Here is a 22,077-nt window from a genome sequence, read left to right on the forward strand (position 1 = left end):
CATCTCCATCTATTGAAGGTGGTATCTAGCATGGCTGGGTGGAATCTGTGAATGCCGCAGATGGGAGCCATGGGGGACATCCTAGTTAGCCCGAAGAGTTGTCTCAGCGTGGCCGCTGCCAATGGGCTTGTTGTGTATGTTGTCGAGGGGGATGGGAGTGCGGCTGTGTACAGGGCCCGGAGGGTCGTTCCTTGTCAGGAGGTCTCCTCCATCCGTACCCACTCTGAGTCACCCATCCCCTCACCCTTTCCGCCATTGCTGCCCAGTGGTAGTATTGTAGATTCGATAAAGCCAAGCCACCTTCGATTTTCATTCTTTATAGTGTCGGTTTGGGAATTCTCGGGTTGTAATGCAGAATAATGCCAGCAGCGTGGGTTCAATCCCCGTACTGGCCTCCCCGAACAGGCGCCGGAATGTGGCGACTAGGGGCTATTTACAGTAACTTCATTGAAGCCTACTTGTGACAATAAGTGATTATTATTATTAGGTTCTACTTGTGGACCTGTGTCCAGTCTCTGACTATCTGGATCCCCAGATAACAGGATCTGTTCTGGGCCATTTTAAACGGGAGCCCCTCCAGCTCTGACCCTCCCCATTTGCGTTCACTGGAAATGCCTCACTTTTGCCCAGGGTTAAGTCTGTAGCCCGAGGCGGTTCCAAACTTTCAGGATCTGCAGTATTGCCTTCAGTCTCTCCTGTGGCTTCGAGACATAAAGGAGCAGGTCATCCGCATAGAGTGAGACTCTGTGCTCCCTGTCTCCCCTCCGGATGCCCTTCCAGCTTTTCACGTCCCGCAGGGTTATCGCCAGGGGTTCGATCGCTCGCGCGAGACTCAGAGATTTTCACAGTAACTTCACTTAGGGGCAGCAGGGTAGCATGGTGGTTAGCATAAATGCTTCACAGCTCCAGGGTCCCAGGTTCGATTCCCGGCTGGGTCACTGTCTGTGTGGAGTCTGCACGTCCTCCCCCTGTGTGCGTGGGTTTCCTCTGGGTGCTCCGGTTTCCTCCCACAGTCCAACGATGTGCGGGTTAGGTGGATTGGCCATGCTAAATTGCCCGTAGTGTCCTAATAAAAGTAAGGTTAAGGGGGGGGGGGGTTGTTGGGTTACGGGTATAGGGTGGATACGTGGGTTTGAGTGGGGTGATCATGGCTCGGCACAACATTGAGGGCCGAAGGGCCTGTTCTGTGCTGTACTGTTCTATGTTCTATGTTCACCGCAGTGTTAATGCAAGCCTACTTGTGACAATAAAGATTAGTATTATTATAAAAGAACCTCTGGCTAAATATCTTGCAAAAAGACTATTCTTGTGTGCAGTTTGTTTGCAAGTTAGGAACTCAAGACTGTTTCTCGTTTAGACTGATCTGTGATATTGATTCCCTCATCTCCGGACAGCGCTGGCTCTTGCTAAGCTTTCATTGTGGAGATTCACCCATTGGTTGCCCTCAGTTGGCTCCCCCTGGTCACCAAGTTCTCATGTCGACAAAAACGAACGACTCTACCATTGCCCCAAGTTGTCCACATTGATCCAGTCCCACAGTTTCTTCGATACATTACCCACAGCAATTATATTCAACCCAGAGGACGTTGACCTGCATTACCTGACAAGGGAGGCCCAAGGAGACTGCCAATGCTCATAAACACCATAAAGAGTCCGGTTGCATTGAGAATTCGCCCGATCCCGACGATATCGGTGATAGTGGCAAACAGGAGGGCAGGGAGGCCTCCGGCGCAGAAGCCATAAAAGATACAGAGGCCCATTGTACTGGTGTACGAGCGGCCAGTGGGAATGATCACTAGGCTGATTCCGGTGAAAAGACTCCAAAGGAATACCATGTGGATTTTCCGAATCAACCTGAAGTCAGCGACCCAGCCGGAAAAGAGCCGGGCCACCGTGTCCGCAATGGCAGTAGCCGACATCAGGAAGGCCACCTCATAATCGCTCAGTCCAAGGTCCTTCCCATGGGCCAGCAAGTGGATGTAGGGGACAAAGAAGCCCATAGCAAGCAGAGTCGCGGAGAGATTGTACACCATGAACCCACGGTGCAGGAAAAGGGTCAAATCTAAGGTGGAGACCACTTTGCCCCAACACTTAGTGTTTTTCTCCCCATCGTCAGGATGTCCAGCTGAGGCGACGGGGAGGTCCTCAAAGAGCGTGATGGGTCGGAGCAAGGCTCCAGAGACACAGAGGTTCAGCATCATGGCCGACACGATCTGGAGGGCCCCGCGCCAACCATACACATCGATCAGGAGCTGAAACAACGGAGGGAAGAAGAACGAGGAGATTCCCACGCCGGTAAAGGCCAAACCGGTCGCCAGGGCTCGGCGTTTCTTGAAGTACTTGGCGATCATGGATACTGTGGGGCTGAAGGCCAAGGCCCAACCGAAACCTGGAGAGCAAAACAGGAGATAATGAGGGCCATGTTCTCCAATCCATGTGTCTTTTGTGTACTATGTTGTATTGTTTAAAGCATATGTCATCAAAGATGAGATATGATCGAACTGCCCCTGATCTTCTGGGTGTTGTGGGGGGGGAACCGGTGTCTTTCCTTCTCTACATCAGAACAAAACCATCAAACTAGAGAGAGAGGAAAGATCGGCTCATCTATGAATCTGGCCCACCATTTATAAAGTCTCGAACATTTCAGATTAAACCCTTTCACCCCTGCCCTCTGACCCCTTCCCTCAGTCAGATAATCACTGGGGAGCTTTGAAAAACCCCAGGGGCCAATAATTTCCTCTCTGACCCCCATCAGGTGAATGAAACCAGGCAAGGAGGTCACATGGAAGGAGGATTGGCTTCCATGTCAATCACTGTCCCAGTTAAGAGGGGCCCAGCTCCCACCTTGAAGACAGTGCAGAGCGTCAGCCCCCCCCCCCCCCCCCCCCCCCCCCCCGTGCCCCGACTGACAACACTTTCCAGCTCATCGTCCACTCCGAGAGGCTGGGGGGGTCTCTGTTAAGGTCACTGTCCAATCTACGGAAGGACCAACGCAATGGACGCCGTTGAATGAAGGCTCGTGTTCAAATCCCCGATGCCACCTTCCCAATCTTCTGATGGGGAAGCAAGCAGATGACGGGGCCTAACAGAGGCAAAGCCTGGTTCAGGCCCCTGCTGCTTCTCGTCTACCGTTGATACAGAGAAGCTTTTTGCAGAGAGTTGGGACCAAGTTCCCCCTTGAGGGTGTAAACACTTTGACAGTGAGTCTGTTCGACTACCAGGCACGTTTGACAACCAGGAAGGCCCGGGGAGAGGTGGGGGATTGGGAATGAACCAGGGTTCTGCTGAAGGAAACTTGCAATCCTCAGATTGTTGCCATTGCCAAGATCAGCGAACCCAGTGCAGGGTGGAGGATCAATTCTGAAACATTGTCTTTCGGTGACTCCCTGGGTAAACTCAGTTCAGTCACTCAGAGAGACACAGGTTTGACAAAGAGGTAGTTACTGTTGGTGGATCTTGGGAAATGGAGTTGGGGGCCCAGGTGAAGCAGAGGGTGGGTGGGGATAGGGGTGGGGTGGGGGTCTTTCTTCGTCACTCTCTCACATTTTAGTTCCACCTCCAGTTGACGAATGATGAACATAGACAACCCTGCAGAATGGGCCCAGTTTGTGAGGGAGGGGACCTTATTTTCTACACATTGAGCTGACCTGTCAGGAATCCGGCGGAGAGGTACAAATGCAGCAGGCTCTGTCCGAACGAGGCTGTGAGCATCCCCAAGCACGCGAAAACCCCACCCACCATGACCACAGGACGAGCTCCATAATGTGCCCCAAATATACTTCCGAGTGGACCTGGAAATACAGAATAATGTGATTAGTCAGATTCTCAGTGACTCGGCGTGTGAAAGCAGCATGGAGAGAGGAGAGGATTGGCTGTGTCCCAACCTTCGTTTATCCGTAGCCCACCCCAGGCCTGTATCGCAGGCCACAGCAAATCCTTTCCTCGCTAACCTAGATTGACTCCAATGTCTCCAATTGAAAGTCCCCATCTCTCTATCGAAATCCTTCACTCCTCCCCACTGAACATCCAGCAGCTCCGCACGCCCCCTTCAAACTCTCTAATCCTCTGACTCTGGCCAATTAGCCATCACCGCCTTCTTCACCAAACCTTTAGTATTCCTGTCTTCAGGGTTCACAGTCCAGAATTCCCACTCTCCTCCCAGTTCTCCAACTTTAAGATCTTCCTCAAAGCAAGATCTTTCTTGACCAAGAGTTTGCTCACCTCTCTTGCTGTCTCTCCCTTTGCCTCGACCATTCATCGTGATTATGCCTCTTTGAGGCGTTGTTCTCTATCAGAGCTGCTTTCTAACTGCAGGGTCTTGTTACAATCCCAGATTCAATTACAGTTCAGTTCGCTGATTCCAACCAGGGTTGCAGTAGATTTGCCCTATTGGAGTCTCAGAACCTCCGAGACAGATCTTTCGCCTCCAATTCCGGGTTCCCAATTTTAGGGAAAGGCCTTTCTCCTGAATTCCCTATCGGATATGTTAGCAATTATCTTATATTTGAGTTTTGGACTTCCAAAGATTTTCTCAACTGGTGTCATACTTGCACATCCTTTTTGCCCCTACCCCAGTACCTCAATATCCTTTTTGTGATATGGGGACCAGGACTGCTCACGGTGTTCCAAATCCAGGACGGCACGGGGCACAGTGGCTAGTACAGCTGCCTGACACTGCCAGGGACCCGGTTTCAATTGCAGCCTTGGGTGACTGTGTGGAGTTTACACTTCATCTCCGTGTCTGGGTGGTTTCCTCCCACAGCCCAAAGATAGAATCATAGAATTTAGAGTGCAGATGGAAGCCATTCAGCCCATCGAGTCTGCACGGGCCCTATGAAAGAGCACCCCACTTAAGCCCACACCCCTACCCTATCCCCGTAACCCAACAGCCCCACCCAACCCTTTTGGACACTACAGGCAATTTATCACGGCCAATCCACCTAACCTGCACATCTTTGGCCTGTGGGAGGAAACCAGAGCACCCGGAGGAACCCCACGCACACACGGGGAGAACGTGCAGACTCCGCACAGGCGGTGACACAAGCCGGGAATCGAACCCGGGTCCCAGGAGCTGTGAAGCAACAGTGCTAACCACTATGCCACCATGTCGCCCCCATCTGCAGGTTAGGTGTCCCTTAGTGTCAAGGGATACAAAGAACAAAGAACAGTACAGCACAGGAACAGGCCCTTCGGCCCTCCCAAGCCTGTGCTGACCATGCTGCCCATCTAAACTGAAATCTTCTGCACTTCCGGGGTCCGTATCCCTCTATTCCCATCCTATTCATGTATTTGTCAAGATGCCCCTTAAATGTCACTATCGTCCCTGCTTCCACCACCTCCTCCGGCAGCGAGTTCCAGGCACCCACTACCCTCTGTGCAAAAAACTTACCTCGTACATCTCTAAACCTTGCCCCTCGCACCTTAAACCTGTGTCCCCTAGTAATTGACCCCTCTACCCTGGGAAAAAGCCTCTGACTATCCACTCTGTCTACGCCCCTCATAATTTTGCAGACCTCTATCAGGTCGCCCCTCAACCTCCGTCATTCCAGTGAGAACAAACCGAGTTTATCCAACCCCTCCTCATAGCTAATGCCCTCCATACCAGGCAACATCCTGGTAAATCTCTTCTGCATCCTCCCTAAAGCCTCCACATCCTTCTGGTAGTGTGGCGACCAGAATTGAACGCTATACTCCAAGTGTGGCCGAACTAAGGTTGTGCAGGTTAGGTGGGGTTATGGGGTTACGGGGATGGGGTGGGGAGTGGGCCTAGGTAGGGTGCTCTTTCGGAGAGTCGGTGCAGACTCAATGGGACGAATAGCCTCCTTCTGCTCTGTAGGGATTCCATGGTCCCATTTCCCAGCAATCGCTCGCGATGGTGACTTTTGGAAGGCTGGTCAATGCTGGAGGACCTCACTTATCAATATAAACGTTTCCTGCGCTAATATTGACTTTTCAACAGGAATTATTGGACAGTAATCAAGTGCCAGGAGCCCCAAATGATTCACCTCTCCTCTCTATTCCTGAGGCACTGAGGCCAATTGTGATACTTCCCACTATCAGCTGGGCTGAGTTCGAGGGTCTCGAGGGGAGGGGACGAGGAAATGCTTACACCCAAACTGTTGTGTGGCCAGCAAGATGGAGCCGATCCAGGAAACTTGGCTGGACGACTTGTCAAAGTGTTCGATGAACTGGACGAAGAAGACGCCGAACGAACGGACAATTCCGAACGTCAGGCAGATTTTCATGAAGCCTGCCAGAACCACCATCCATCCCCAGCCCCCGTCTGGCGGCTCCCGGCAGACGGGCTTCGCCATTCCGGATCGGCGCGAGATCTGTGGTGGGAAACAAGACGGTGAGAGAGTTGGCATGGAGGCACAAAGGAAGAAAGATTCTCACCACCTCGGGTCGCCATCTTGAGAGATGATGATTGAGGAATACATAGCAGAGCCGTGGCATCTCCGCATTCCTTCTCCAAAATAAGACCTTTGGTTCTTTAACATTTACCTGAGAGAATAGGCGAGGCCTCAGTCTCACCTCTCCCTGTGGCCCAGCTTGTGCGACAGAGTGACGGCATGAAGTCACTAACTCTTCATGAAAGGAGTGAGGAAGATAATCCCTGGTTCTGATCTTCAATGGTGCTCATGGGTACCTCTGAATTGCATCTGCGTAAACTCTGACTTCATTGCAGTGTTAACGTATGCCTACTTGTGACAATAAAGATTATTAAATAAATTGTGGCGACGAGGGGATTTTCACAGTAACTTCATTGCAGTGTTAATGTAAGCCTACTTGTGACAATAAAGATTATTAAATAAAATGGGTCACTATCTGTGCGGTGTCTGCACGTTCTCCCCGTGTCCGTGTGGGTTTCCTCCGGATGCTCCGGTTTCCTCCCACAGTCCAAAGACGTGCAGGTTGGGTGGACTGGCCATGATAAATTTCCCTTAGTGACCAAAAAAAGATTAGGAGGGGTTATTGGGTTACCGGGACAGGGCGGAAGTGAGGGCTTAAGTGGTTCGGTGCAGGCTCGAAGGGCCGAATGGCCTTCTTTGGCATTGTATGTTCTATGAACCAGTGCATTCCGCAGGGGAGTTAACATCTGCAGCTTAACTGCAGGGAGATTGTTATTTCTGGGTCGAGTCGGTCGCTGTGACGTCGCTCCCTCCCTATCCCCGCATTCGTCTCCAACACTTCCTTGGAAGATCTCCTTGGTCCTTGGGATCTTTAAGGATTGCCTCCCCCCCATTTTCTAGCTGACTAGGCCCTGAGATTTGGAATTCCCACTCTGAATATTACCCCTGTCCGTCCTCCTTTGACACACACAATAAAAGGTTCTTATTTTAGTTTAACTAAATGGAGGGGGAGGTTGGTTCTGGAGCAGGGATATAACCTTTATTATTGTCACAAGTAGGCTCACATTAACAATGCAACAAAGTTACTGTGAAAATCCCCTCGTCGCCACACTCCGGCGCCTACAAAGCAAAAGGATATGGCAGCATTGCAAGGCAGCTATATAGGTAACAATAAGAATATGACAGGAAGAGACAGTGTACAAACATTAAAATCAACAGCAAAAGGGCCAAGAAGGGAAATAATGTTAAAAGACAAAATTAATGGCTCTTTATTTAAATGTACGTGGTGTCTGGCACAATATAAATGAGGCACAAATTGAGGTGAATGGGTATGATAGTAATAATAGTAATAATCTTTATTGTCACCAGTAGGCTCACATTAACACTGCAATGACGTTACTGTGAAAAGCCCCTAGTCGCCACACTCCGGCGCCTGTTCGGGTACACAGAGGGAGAATTCAGAATGTCCAAATCACCTAGCAGCACGTCTTTCGGGACTTGTGGGAGGAAACCGGAGGAAACCCAGGCAGACACTAGGAGAATGTGCAGACTCCGCACAGACAGTGACCCAAGCCGGGAACTGAACCGGAGACCCTGGAGCTGTGAAGCAACAGTGCTAACCACTGTGCCGCCCACATGACCTTATGATTTTTACAGAAACTTGGTTACAAGATCAAAACTGGGAACTAAATGTTCAGGGGCATGTGACATTTTATAAGGACAGGCAAGAAGGAAAGGGCGGTGGGGTAGCGTTGATAGCACGAGATGGAATAAGTACGATAGCAAGAAATTATCTTGGATCGGAAGATGTAGAATCTGTGTGGGTGGAAGTCAGAAATAACAAGAAGACACTAGTGGGAGTCGTATATAGGCACTCGAACAGTAGCTACACTGTAGGACAGGGAATAAATCAGGAGATGGTGAGGGCATGTAGAAACGACAGTACATTCCCCATGGGTGACTTTAATCCTCATGTGAATTGGGAAAATCAAAATGGCAGAGGTAGCAATGAGGAAGAATTCATAGAATGCATTGTGTACAGTTCTGGTCGCCTCATTATAGGAAGGACGTGGAAGATTTGGAACGGGTGCTGAGGAGATTTACCAGGATGTTGCCTGGTATGGAGGGAAAATCTTATGAGGAAAGGCTGATGGACTTGAGGTTGTTTTCGTTAGAGAGAAGAAGGTTAAGAGGTGACTTAATAGAGGCATACAAAATGATCAGAGGGTTAGATAGGGTGGACAGCGAGAGCCTTCTCCCGCGGATGGAGGTGGCTAGCACGAGGGGACATAGCCTTAAATTGAGGGGTAATAGATATAGGACAGAGGTCAGAGGTTTAGGGGCTGGTTTAGCTCACAAGGCTAAATTGCTGGCTTTTAAAGCAGACTAAGCAGGCCAGCAGCACGGTTCGATTCCCGTACCAGCCTCCCCGAACAGGCGCCGGAATGTGGCGACTAGGGGCTTTTCACAGTAACTTCATTGAAGCCTACTCGTGACAATAAGCGATTTTCATTTCATTTCAGAGGTGGGTTTTTTACGCAAAGAGTGGTGAGGCCGTGGAATGCCCTACCTGCAACAGTAGTGAACTCACCAACATTGAGGGCATTAAAAAATTTATTGGATAAGCATATGGATGATAAGGGCATAGTGTAGGTTAGATGGCCTTTAGATTTTTTCCATGTCGGTGCAACATCGAGGGCCGAAGGGCCTGTACTGCGCTGTATCGTTCTATGTTCTATGTATTTGGGACAATTTCCTCGAACAATATGTTGCGAATCTGGTCATGTGTGTTGAAGCAGGTTTAATAAACAATCTCATAATAAAAAGATCCCCAAGGAAGCAGTGATCATAACGTGGTGGAATTTAGCATTCAGTTTGTGACAAATGGAGGATTTTAGGAATATTGGCTTCTAAATATTGGGTTAGAAACCTGGGGTTGTAGTGCGTTTGACTGCAGTGGTCCTGTTTTTAAAAAAGGATCTTGTTTTGTAAGGCCTTGGAGATTCTAGGAGCCGGAACGTGAAATTGACCAAAGGAATGTGGTTTTCAGTCTGGCCTAATGCATTGTAGTTTAACTGGGGTAAGTTCCTGGGGAGTTAAGGTACTTTCAGACTGCAGGGGAGATCTGTTTTTCATTTTGGAGAGATGATGCCATGACTGGATGGAGCCAAAGAATGCAGAGAGGTGTTGGAGAGAGAAGAGGTAAAGTCTGATCTGGCTGCCACAATTCTCACAGTCGGATGGTTATGAAAGAGGAATGATATTCAAAGCAGAGCAGTCTTGTCTGGGGATAAGGACTAGCTGAAATACGCCAGGTGAACCAGCTTTTGAAGATAGTCAGCCAGAGTCTGAAGGGTTTCTAACAGGAGCCAAATCTGTTTCAGAAAGCAAGTATTACTCTCTGGCCTGCTGACTTTAAGATAAATCGGGAGCAGGATTTTTATTTCCTGTTGCTAAATGGGGAATTGAGTCATCGTGTTTAAGGGGTAATTGCACGCTGTTTTTTGCAGGTCTGGAGTTTAATATTGTATTCATAATGAAGTTTTTTTTAATTACCAAATCTCTATTTCTTCATCCAATTACTCCTGCAGCAAATGTTGCCTTCTGCTCGGGTCCAGGATCTTAAGTATAATTCCTCATTTTGCTTGGGACTTATTGAACTTAAATACAAGGAGCTGGATTCTTCGTAGCCCGACGCCGAAATCGTAATCGGCAATCGGGCGGAGAATGGATTTCCGGGCTAAAATCAGGGCCGACGCCCATTTGACGCCGGTCCGCTATGCTCCGCCCCCTCCAAACTGGTGTTATCATGACGCACAGTGCACACCGTTTCGAAGGCGTTGGCACGTCATCGGCCAGGCCACACGCGATGCTCCGCCCCAGATGGGCCGAATTCACGATGGCGCGGGCCACGTGTGGTCCCAATCGTGCGGGAACCCGGCGTGCTGGCTGCAAAGTGTGTCCAGCGTCACCCCACTTGGGTCAGGATCCATGCCGTTGGAGGGACTGGTGGGGGTTGGCCAGGGTGTGGGGTTGGGGTTAGCGGCTCTGGGTCGCGAACGGCCAGCCACGTGTTGTACGGCGCAGCCAGTGCAGGTCGTCAGCCGTGCGCATGCGTGGATCGGGACCCGGCCATTCTCGGAGTGGGCCCACGGGAGTTTTGGTCGGCGCCGGTGCTAGCCCACCGGGACCAGAATCGGTGAGGGTTTCACGCCGATGTTTTGGTCATGAAAGTCCACACTTGCTCCGCTGGCGTCAGCACTTAGTCTCCCAGACGGAGAATCCAGCCCAGTGAGCGTGTGTGCAACCATTGCAATATTTCAGGGTTTGAAATAGAAATAGGGAGTGACTGGAGATGGCTCTTTCAGTTGTTACACCACCCTGGGCAAGGATGCGGTCAATTCCAGCCCCACCTGCCCCGGAGTCACAACACAAGTGAATTAACCAATAATTCTTCTCAAAATTCCCAAAGTCTTTGATCCTCGGCTGCCCAATAATTAGTCACCAGGTTTGTAACATGAAACAGAATTACTGTTTATTTGTAATGAGAACTATATTGAACTATGCAGTAAATACAACTGGATAATGACAAGCTAGTACCTACTACCCGCTTTAACTGTCCCACCCTCTACCCACACACACAAGACAGACAAACACAGAGGGGTGGAAAGGGATAAAAATAGTAAGGATGAAGGTCGAAGAATGAGTCTTTGCTTCAAGTGGTGATTCTGTAGCAAACTTTCCTCACAGCACGCTTACTGATTAAAGTCTTGGGTTTACAGCTGGTAATGGTCTTGTCGAGTCGGTCATTCATTCAGGGTCCTCACAGGCTCGAATATTCTGTACTCACAGCCAGCAGGCCTTCTGGAGACACTAATTCTTATCCAACTGGGCCATCAGCTCGAGGTTGACATCCAGGCCTATATCTTTCTTCAGAGACATTATTTCACCATCAAACCTTGCTTCCAGCTCGTGATTTGACTTCAGGCCTCTGCAGCCTCCAGAGAACGACACCCAGACTTGCTGGAGAGAGAGCCATCCACCACAGTGGCCTCCTGAAGAGGATTAATTATATCTTTCTGGAGACGGTTACTTGGAACCCTCCATCCAGGCTGCCAGAATCAAAAGTGAAACCTCATGAGTCGGAAAACATTCCAGTGGATCCATATCCAGTCATCGCCTGTTACCAGGCAGAGCACAGCCTTTTGGTCCAATTCATTGCCCACCAGCCAAATCAACCAACCCGAGTCATCACTGATGCCGGACAGTCAGCAATCGCCAGTCTAGAACAGCACAGCCTTCTGGAATCCTCTGATTGAATTAAAGGTACAGGCCACTGCTTCCTTCTGCTTGCACTAAAGATACAGCTGCCTTCAAGACACATGTCCATAAATCGCCCACGGATCAAAAATGTAACAGGAGAAGTAAAAGAAAGGGGAAATAAGAAGGGAATAATCAGGAAATAAACAAGAAGGACCCTTGCAAGTTCTAAGTTCCACACCTGGGTGTGGAAGTGATTAATCGGGAGGGTTTACAAAATGCCACTGCAAGGAGAACATCAACTTAAAAGGTTGGGGTTAAAGGCACAACCTAAGGAAGTTCTAGAGGAAGAAGAAATGCTTCCCAGTATATAGTTTTAGAGGGATATGATAAATATATTCAAGTATTGCCAAGATTTGATGAGAAAGATGTGTGAGCCTTTTTCATTTCATTTGAGGAAGTGGCAAAATAATTGAATTGGCCAAAGACAATGTGGGTAGTGTTGGTTGAAACAAAGTTGGTAGGTAGAGTTAGTGAAGTGCTTGCATCACTATCAGAGGAGGTATCTAGGGATTATGATGAGGTGAAGAAAGCCATATTAAGTGTATAGGAACTAATACCAGAAACTTACAGACAAAAGTTTAGAAATCCAAGGAAAAAAAGATCAGAAATATATAGAATTCAAAAGGAATTAAACAAAACCATTTTAAAATGGTGCCCAGATAGAATTTACAGTGCAGAAGGAGGCCATTCGGCCCATCGAGTCTGCACCGGCTCCTGGAAAGAGCATCCTACCCAAGGTCAACACCGCCACCCTATCCCCATAACCCAGTAACCCCACCCAACACTAACGGCAATTTTTTGGACACTAAGGGCAATTTATCATGGCCAGTCCACCTAACCTACACATCTTTGGACTGTGGGAGGAAACCGGAGCACCCGGAGGAAACCCACGCACACACGGGGAGGGTGTGCAGACTCCGCACAGACAGTGACCCAAGCCGGAATCGAACCTGGGACCCTGGAGCTGTGAAGCAATTGTGCTATCCACAATGCTACCGTGCTGCCCTATCTATCGCTACAATGGGGCATTCCGGCAAGCAGTGTACAAAACTGGGCTATGTGCTGCCTTGGCCAAGGGTTCCCCACTGAGGACTCTTATGCAACACAGGTCGCGTGTTTCTTGGCACTGTGAGTGCCAGGAAACACGTGGCTAAATGTGCTCGCTATGGAACTTTGTTCCCAATTAGTTAAATCGAGCCCTCAGAGTAAAAGGAAACCTACGATAGTGGTGGAGAGATAAAGTGATAGGGAGATAAGAGAACTTGAATAAAATTGGACATGTGAAGTCGCAGTTCAGGTGGTTTAAGAAAATTACTGTGAAGACAGACCCGATAAAACAGGATGAGTCAGTGAGTTTATTAAACGGGCAGAGAATAAAAACATTGTCCCAGTGGAAGAGGTGCAACAGAGTGTACAGCCCGATCAGAGATTGGTGGATAAGCAGGTGCTAGAACTTTTTTAAGATTTTATTTGTGAGGGCAAGCTTTATTAGTGTACAGGTGGAGTAGATAAGGAGATTAAGGTCTTGAGGGATACAGGAACAAGTCAATCTTTAATGGTGAGAGACAAGAAGGTATGTAGTTTGGAAGTATTGTCAGAAAAGGTAGTAATAGGTGGAATTAATGGTTAGATCAGTAGTATGCTATTATGTAAGGTAAGGTTAGAGGGTCCGGTGAAAAGTGATGGGGTAGTAGTGGGAATAATAGAAAAAATATCATTTATGGGGTACAATTTATCCTAGGTAATGATATAGCTGTATCACAGGTGAGAATGCGGCCTACTGTGGTTGAAAAGTCAGCGGAAAGTCAAACTGAGATGTTGCAAGAAGTATATCTGGGAGTGTTTCCTGATTGCGTGGTAACCAGATCACAAAACCACAGGTTAGGAATGGGGAAGGAAGAGAACTTGAGGTGTACCGATAGACAGGCTGAGGTTCAGTTGTCAGAAACCATGGGCGAGATTCTCCCACCCCTTGCCGGATCGAAGAATCCCCGGGGGGTGCGGCGTGAATCCCGCCCCGCTGCTCCTACGCCGGCTGCCTTATTCTCCGGCGCCGGTTTTCAGGTGGGGGCGGGAATCACGCCACACCGGCCAGGGGCCATTGGCAGCGGACCCCCAGCAATTCACCGGGCCCCGATGGGCCGAGCGGCCGTCGGTTTCTGGCAGTCCCGCCGGCGTGGATTGGACATGGTCCCCACACGGCAGGACCTGGCTGGTAGGCCGGCTGGTGCGGTCCTCAGGGGGGCAAGGTGGGATCCGGTCCCGGCGGGGCACCCACGGTGGCCTGGCCTGCGATCGGGGCCCACTGATCTGCAGGCGGGCCTGTGCCGTGGGGTCACTCCTTCCTTCCGTGGCGGCCCCTGTAGGGCTCCGCCATGGCCGGTGCGGAGAAGACACCCCCCCTGCGCATGTGCTAGAATATGCCAGCCGGTCTGCGCATGCGCAGAACCACGCCGGAGGTTCTGGGCATGCATTAACTTGCACCAGCCCTTCAGCGCCTGGCTGGCGCGGCGCCAACACCTCCGGCACCAGCCTAGCCCCTGGAAGTGCAGAGGATTCCACAACTTGCGGTCGGCCCGACACCGGAGTGGTTTGCGCCATTTTTTACGCCGGCATTGGGCCATCACGGTAATTCGGGAGAATCCCACCCCCAATGGTTGGTAAAGAACAAAAGCAGATGGTGGATGAAGCGGATATCTTTAGTTCAAGCAAATTGGTTGAATTACAACAGAAAGATTCAGAGATAAAGCAGTTATACCATAAAGCATATACCGAAGTAGAATCTGCATGCATACCAGAGTGTTAAACATTAAAAATAATGTAGTAATGAAAAAATGGAGACCTTTACATAATCAGGCAGGTGAGAAATGGGCAGTGGTTTAACCAATGGGTTATAGAAAGGAGGTACTGCGGGTAGCGCATGAGGTTCCGGTAGGGGATCATTTAGAAGTAAGGAAAATCCAAGCAAAAATACAAAATATTTTTATTGGCCTGGACTGCATAAGGATATGGTTGAATTTTGCCGTACATGTCACACATGTCAGGTAACAGGGAAATCTCAGGCAGTGATCAAACCAGCACCTTTACTACCCATTCCAGCATTTGAGGAACCTTTTACTCGAGTCCAAATTGATTGTGTGGGACCCCTTCCTAAAACAAAAAGTGGGAATCAGGATTTGTTGACCATGATTTGTCTACTTGATTTCCAGAGGCCATTCCATTAAGAAAAATTACATTGAAAAGGATTGTAAAGGAGTTCACCAAATCTTTTACCAGATATGGACTTCCAAAAGAAATCCAATCGGACCAGGTATTCAAGTTTATGTCAAAATCATTCAAGGAAGTTATGGATAGCCTAGGAATAAAGCAATTTAACTCAACAGCGCATCACCCGGACTCACAAGGGGCATTAGAAAGATGGCATCAAACGCTAAAGACCATGTTGAGGACCTGTAGTCAGGATTATCCAGAGGATTGGGATAAAGAAATTCCATTTGTACAATTTGCAATTAGGGATGCACCTAATCCTATCCTAACGAATCAACAAATTCAGCCCATTCAAACTGATTTTTAGTCATGAGTTGAGAGGACCGCTTAATTTGAGCAAAGAGAATTTGGTGAGTCAGCGGTCGGAGACTATGTTGTTGGACTATGTGTCAAACTTCAGGGAGAGATTAACTAGGGCTGGTGAGTTGGCTAGGAAACATTTATAAATTGTCACAACATGTGATGAAAAAGAGGTGGATAAGAAATCAAACGCTTGTAGTTTTGTTAGTAGGGAGAAAGTAATAGTATTGTTGCCAATGGTAGGTGACCATTAAAAGATTTAATACGCCTTATCAAATTGAAAGGAAATTCAGTGAGGTGAATTGTTTGATAAGAACGCCAGACAGAAGGAAAACTCAGTGTCATGTTAATATGCTCAAAAGGTATTTTGAAAGAGAAGGAAAGGAGGAGGATGTGTTAGTCGTAACTCTGTGAGAAACAGATAAATCCAGACGATTCTGAATTTGGCATTCCTCAAATTAAATTGAGTAATGACGAAGTATTCAAAAATTGGGATAAATAATTGAGTTACCTTCTGGAGGAAACTCAAAATGACCTAAGAGTTATTTTTCACATAGAGCTGTACGTGAGAATAAATTGGAAGTACGAAAGTAATTATGCAAGAGTTTGATGTAGGAAATGCTATTCCCATTGTACATCAGACAGGCTCAATCCACTAAAGTCACCACAGGTACAAAGGGAGATCGACAAAATGATTAAGGAGGATATCATCGAAGCGAGTTGCAGTGATTGGAGCTAACCGATTGTGATGGTACCAAAGCTGGATAGAACACAACGATTGTGTGTGGGCTATAGAAAAGCCAACACAGTTACAAAGTCAGATTCGTACCTTATTACTCGTTTGGAAGACTGTTAAAAATCTGGAACAAGCACATTTTATTACCAAACTTGACTTACTTAAAGAATATTGGGAAGTACCGTTATCAGACAGGGCAAAGGAAGCTTTCTCTGACACCAAATGGCCTGTATCAATTTAAAGTCATGTCATTCGGAATGAAGAATATGACAGCAACATTCCAAAGACATGGTCAGATAGCCCCACCGAATGTGAAGACAAAAGTTATTGGAGAATTTCCAATACCATCGATGAGGAGAGACGTTGAGATTTCTGGGCATGTGTGGTTTCTCCCGGAATTCGTGCAAAATGTGAGCAGCGTGGTTGCTCCACTGACTGATCTTCGAAAAAAACACAAAGAATTCCAGTCGGAATGTCAGGAGGCATTCGATAATCTGAAGACTGTGTTAAGGGCAGCACGGTAGCATTGTGGATAGCACAATTGCTTAACAGCTCCAGTGTCCCAGGTTCGATTCCGGCCTGGGTCACTGTCTGTGCGGAGTCTGCACATCCTCCCCGTGTGTGCGTGGGTTTCCTCCGGGTGCTCCGGTTTCCTCCCACAGTCCAAAGATGTGTGTTAGGTGGATTGGCCATGATAAATTGCCCTTAGTGTCCAAAATTGCCCTTAGTGTTGGGTGGGGTTACTGGATTATGGGGATAGGGTGGAGGTGTTAACCTTGGGTAGGGTGCTCTTTCCAGGAGCTGGTGACTCGATGGACCGAATGGTCTCCTTCTGCACTGTAAATTCTATGAAATAATCACCGGACCAGTGCTGGCGACACCTAATTATACCAAGCCAATTAACATGGCCATTGATGCGAGTGATGTGGGTGTTGGTACTGTACTACCGCAGGAAGATAGCGAAGGAATCAAAAGACCAATTGGGTATTTTCGAGAAAGCTCAGCATTCAGCAAAAGAAATAGTCGACCATCAAGAAGCAGATATTAAGGTTGGCATTGGCATTGCAACATTTTAACACTTATGTTTGTAACAATTTATCTGACACAATTATATATACGGCCCATAATCCATTAGAATTCTTGGACAAATGCAAGACTGTTCAGATGGAATTTATTGTTCCAGCCATTTAATTTACAAATTCTATATGCAGCAGGAAGAGGAAATGTGATTGCTGTTGCTTTATCATCACTGTGACATGTGGGAAGACTAAAATGGGCTATACTCGTGTTTATGTTTGCCTGTTTAAAAATATAAACTGATTTATCTTATAGAGAATAAGTTGTATGTAATCTTAAGAAATGTTTAACGTTAAAAGGGATTTAGGAAAATGAAGTCATCTGTTTACATTGTTGGCTCATTTAATTTCAAGGGGCTGGTGTGTTGAATGGAGGATGTTAAGAATATTGGCTTTGAAATATTGGGACAATTTAAGCTTTAACAGCCAGGCTGTAGTGTGTTTGGCTGCAGTGGTCCTGATTTTTTTAATGATTTTGTTTTGTAAAGCCTGGGAGATTCTAGGAGCCAGAAGGTGAAATTGACCAAAGGAATCTGGTTTTCAGTCTGGCCTAATGCATTGTGGTTCGACTGGGGAATGTCCCTGTGGAGTTAAGATACTTTCAGTCTGCAGAGGAAATTTGTTTTTCAGCTTCGGGAGATGATATCATTGCTGGGTGAAGCCAGGGAATGCAGAGAGTCGGTTTTTGGAGGGGGTGTTGGAGAGAAGAGGTCTGATCTTCTGACACTGAGTCCACAATTCTCTCACAGTCGGGTAGTTATAAAAGAAGAATTATATTTAAAGCAGAGCAGTCATGTCCGGGGACAAGGAAGAAGCGGAAACATGCTAGGTCAACCATCTTTTTGAAGACATTCAGCCAGAGTCTGAAGGGTTTCATACAGGAGCCAAATCTGTTTTATAAAGCAAGTATTACTCTATGCCATGCTGCTTTTAAGGTAGATTGAGAACTGTATGTTTATTTTCTTGTTGTTTAAAGGAAAATTGAGTCAGAGTATTCAAGGGGTAATTGGAAGCTTTTTTTTTCAGGGGTGAAGTTAAAGAGTTTAAGATTATATTCGTAATAGTTTTATTTTTTTAAAAATACCAAATCCCAATTTCTTTGTGCAATCACTCCTGGAGTGAATCATTCTTTCCTCTCGGTCTACAAATAAATTAAAATATTGGGTTTTTGGTCCAATATCCCAGCCTCAGTTGGTGTCTGATCTGGGATCATAATAAGTTTGAGAGTGATAAATGAGGGTCAGTAACAACTGTGCTGAACTTAAATGAGGGTAATAACAAAGGAATGAGGGCAGAGTTGGCTGGAGTGGATTGGGAATGGAGTTTTGCAGAAAAGATGGTTGACCAGCAATGGCAGACGTTTCTGAAAATAGTTCGCGACTCACAACGAAGATATATCCCAGTGAGGAAGGGAGATTCGGAAAAGGGGATAAATCAACCATGGTGAATCATGGAAGCTAAGGATAGTAATAAACGGAAAGAAAAAAACATACACTGTGGCCAGGATTATCAGTAAACCAGAGCATTGGGAAAGTTTTAAAAACCAACAAAAGATGACCAAAAAAAAATAAAGACGGAGAAGATAAACTATGAGGGTAAATTAGTAACATAAAATCGGACATTAATAACTTCTTTAAATATATAAAAAGGAAGTGACAAGCTAAAGTGAATGTAGGCCCTTGGCAAATGAGAGTGAGGACATAAAAATAGGAAACCAGGAAATGGCAGAAGAGTTAAATAAATACTTTGTCAGTCTTCACAGTGGAAGACACTAATAACATTCCAAATATACTAAATAATCACAGGGCAGAAGGGGGCAGGAAATAAATACAATAATTATCACTCAAGAAAAAGTACTCGGAAATTAATTAGGTTAAAGGTCGGTGCGCCCCCTGTACCTGATGGGTTACATCTTAGGATATTAAAGAAGCATCTAGAGAGATATTGAATGCACTGGAAGTAATCTTTAACAATCCTTAAATTCTGGAAAAGTCCCAGAGGGTTGGAAAACCGCCAACGTAACACTTTTATTCAGGATAGATGAAGCTGAACCAGTAGATGTAATACATTTGGATTTCCAAAAAGCATCCGATAAGGTATCACACAAAAGGTTACTTAATAAGACATTGGAGATAGTATATTAGCATAGGTAGAGGATTGGCTAACTGATAGAAGACAGAATTGGGGTAAGAGAGATATTTTCAGGATGGCACCCTGTAACTAGTGAGTGTCACAGGGATCAGAGCTGGGACCACAATTAGTCACAACATATCTTAATGACTTGGATGAGGGAAGTGAATTGTTGCTCTATAATGTTGGTGAACCACAAGCCTTCCCTTATATCGATCAAATGACCACACAACCAGTTAGTCAGTTCAAAAGATGGTTTATTTACATACACAAGAGTTATCTCGACATGCAAACACAATATCTACTGCGAGTTAAAATACACCTGTCAGCTACAATCACCAGTACTTAACTTCAGGACGACCGGCACTGTGCAAATGGATTTCACTTGGCTGTTTCAAAGAAAGTGGCTCTGTCTCTGCTGGGCCCATCCGTCAGGTAGCGATCGTTGGTCTTGAACATGGCTGGCTATTCCTGCTACGATTGGGTTGGCACATCCAGATGCAAAAGAGACAGAACACATGGCTGCGTCCTCTTTTATCCCTCTGGGATTTCGTGCTCTTTGGGGCGGTCCTTAACCTTGGACCCAATAGTTCGACAGGGCTCTGATCACTGTCTTCGATTTCGGCCAATAAAGGGGCGGGTGCCTTGGTGGCTGGGCGGGTCCATAGTGGTCACTGACCTTGGCAGTTGGGATTTTTGAGCAATGGGAGTGGCGCCGATCAGTCTGTGCCTGTACCGGTTGCTTGATTGGAGTTCTTTTGTCCTGGGAAAATGGGTCATTAAAATACAAACGAGCGGGGGTTTCGATCAGGCCTGCTTACCTGTGTTTCAGAAACACATAGGCTCTGTACCTGTCTGAGTCCTGAGTTGACCATAATTCCCATGGTCCTTTGCAGGTGGCCATCTTAGATGGCTACAGAATGTACCATTGCCAAGTGTGCGAATGACACAAAGATAGGAGGGAAGGCAAGTAGTGAGGGTGACAGAAATATTCTACAGGGAGATATAGACTGGTTAGGTAAGTGGGCAAAAACTTTGCAAATGGAATATATTGTCAGAAAATAAATGTTAAGTTATCCACTTTGGGGGTCCTTGTGCATGAATCACAAAAAGCTAGCATACAAGTTCAACAGTTAATAGGGAAGGCAAATGGAAGTCCTGCTAAAACTATACAAGGCACCAGTTAGACCACACTTGGAATACTTTGAATAGTTGTGTCCTCTTACCCAAGGAAGCGTACACTGCCATTGGACCCAGTCTAGGAAAGGTTCACTAGGTCCTGGTGGAATTCAAAACTGAGGTGCCCAGAGCATTACCCTGGGTCCATGTTACTAGTCCAGCAACAAACCACTAAACCACTACCATGATCGAATGGCAGAGCAGACTCGATGCAATGAATGGCCTAATTCTGCTCCTGTGTCTTATGGAATGATTGAAATCTGCTGCTGTGGATGCTCACTCATTGAACGTGTGCCAGACCCAGAGCAACCGATTGCTGGATGCTGAGGGCATCGGATTTTAAGAAAATTTCGACTACCCAATTTCTTTTTTCTCAATTAAGGGGCAATTTAGCGTGGCCAACCCACCTGCCCTGCACATCTTTGGGTGGTGGGGGGCAAGATCCACGCAGACACAGGAAGAATGTGCAAACTCCACCCGGGGCCGGGATTGAACACGGCTCCTCAGCGCCGTCAGGCAGCAGTGCTAAACACTGCACCAAGAATACAACTTTAATCTTGAATGGGTTTCGAGGCTGCTGAGGGCATCGGTGATCATGGATGCAGATGAGGTGGATGTACTTTGGAGTGGCAGGAGGCCACATGGTCGAGTCATGCTCCCATTTGTTTCATTGGTTCCCCGGCACGGCCGCCAGGGGGCTCCAAGGGGGGGGGGGCAGAGCTGCTGATGAGCAATGGCGGCCGCTGCTCCCACACTGCCCCGCGCCGGGAAAGGCCTCCACACAGCCACGCTTCCGCGCTGCATCCTGGGAGGGCGGCGAGAGGGGGGGGTGGTGGGTCCTCCCCGTGCGGAACCCGCGGCGACCTCGCCGTTATCATTATTCACCTCCTCGCCGGGCGAGACGCTGGGCTCCCTCGCTGTCCCGAAGAGTCGCCGCCTCCTCCTCCCGCCATTCGGTTTGAAATGAGAAAGAGCCACCAGCCCAAGATGGCGGGCCCGCACGTGCGCACTGCCCGGGAGCGTGCCGGTGACGTCAACACGGGCCCACGCGTGCGCACTGCCCGGGAGCGTGCCGGTGACTTCATCGCAGGTCCGCGCGTGCGCACTGCCCGGGAGCGTGCGGGCGACGTCATCGGCGCCTGCGCTGTTGCCAGAATGGGGGGAAGTTTGAGGAAGAAAGTTAACTCTTAAATTACCCAGTGACTAGTTACCCCTCCCAATTCAAATGTCTCTCCATCCAAACTCCAGGGGGGTTTCCTCAAATGGGGACTCACTGAATATATTTAAGAGGGAAGCGGAGAGATTTCCAGTGATTCAGGCCACTCAGCCCATCAAGTCCCTACCCCCCCCCCCCCCCAAAGGAGCCTAACCTGCACATCCCCGGACACGCCTGGGTTTCCTGAACTGAACTGGCCTTTGGGAAGTGGGACTGCGGCCGCTGCGGTTTCCATCCCTCCACGAGGGGCCGCCAGCTCTTCTGTCAAACTCCAGCGATGAGGCAACGGGTCATGGAGTTTTACAGCTTGCAAAGAGGCCGTTCGGCCCGTCATGTCTGTGCCGGCCATCAAGCCCCTCTACATTCTGATCCCATTTCCCAGCACTTGGTCCGTAGCCTTGTTTGCTGTGGGAGTTTCAATCACTCGTCTAAATGCATGAAATGAAAATCGCTTGTTGTCACGAGTAGGCTTCAAATGAAGTTACCGTGAAAAGCCCC

At 47.8% G+C, this 22,077-nt stretch overlaps 1 protein-coding gene across 1 annotated transcript in view; it reads right to left on the bottom strand.

The window, feature by feature from the left end:
• LOC119958491 (monocarboxylate transporter 13-like) overlaps positions 1 to 21,375 on the bottom strand; it is a 31,669-nt gene extending 10,294 nt beyond the window's left edge. The window contains exons 1-4 of the mRNA XM_038787048.1: positions 21,249 to 21,375; positions 6,110 to 6,332; positions 3,648 to 3,791; positions 1,601 to 2,389 (exon numbers count right to left, since the gene is read on the bottom strand). Coding sequence (XP_038642976.1) covers positions 1,601 to 2,389; positions 3,648 to 3,791; positions 6,110 to 6,314 — 1,138 coding nt within the window. The 5' untranslated portion in view covers positions 6,315 to 6,332; positions 21,249 to 21,375. The remainder of the gene's footprint in view (positions 1 to 1,600; positions 2,390 to 3,647; positions 3,792 to 6,109; positions 6,333 to 21,248) is intronic.
• Positions 21,376 to 22,077: the final 702 nt, after the last annotated feature.

The sequence above is a fragment of the Scyliorhinus canicula genome, chromosome 29 (assembly GCF_902713615.1).
Source record: "Scyliorhinus canicula chromosome 29, sScyCan1.1, whole genome shotgun sequence".
In the NCBI taxonomy this organism is placed as follows: Eukaryota; Metazoa; Chordata; class Chondrichthyes; order Carcharhiniformes; family Scyliorhinidae; genus Scyliorhinus; species Scyliorhinus canicula.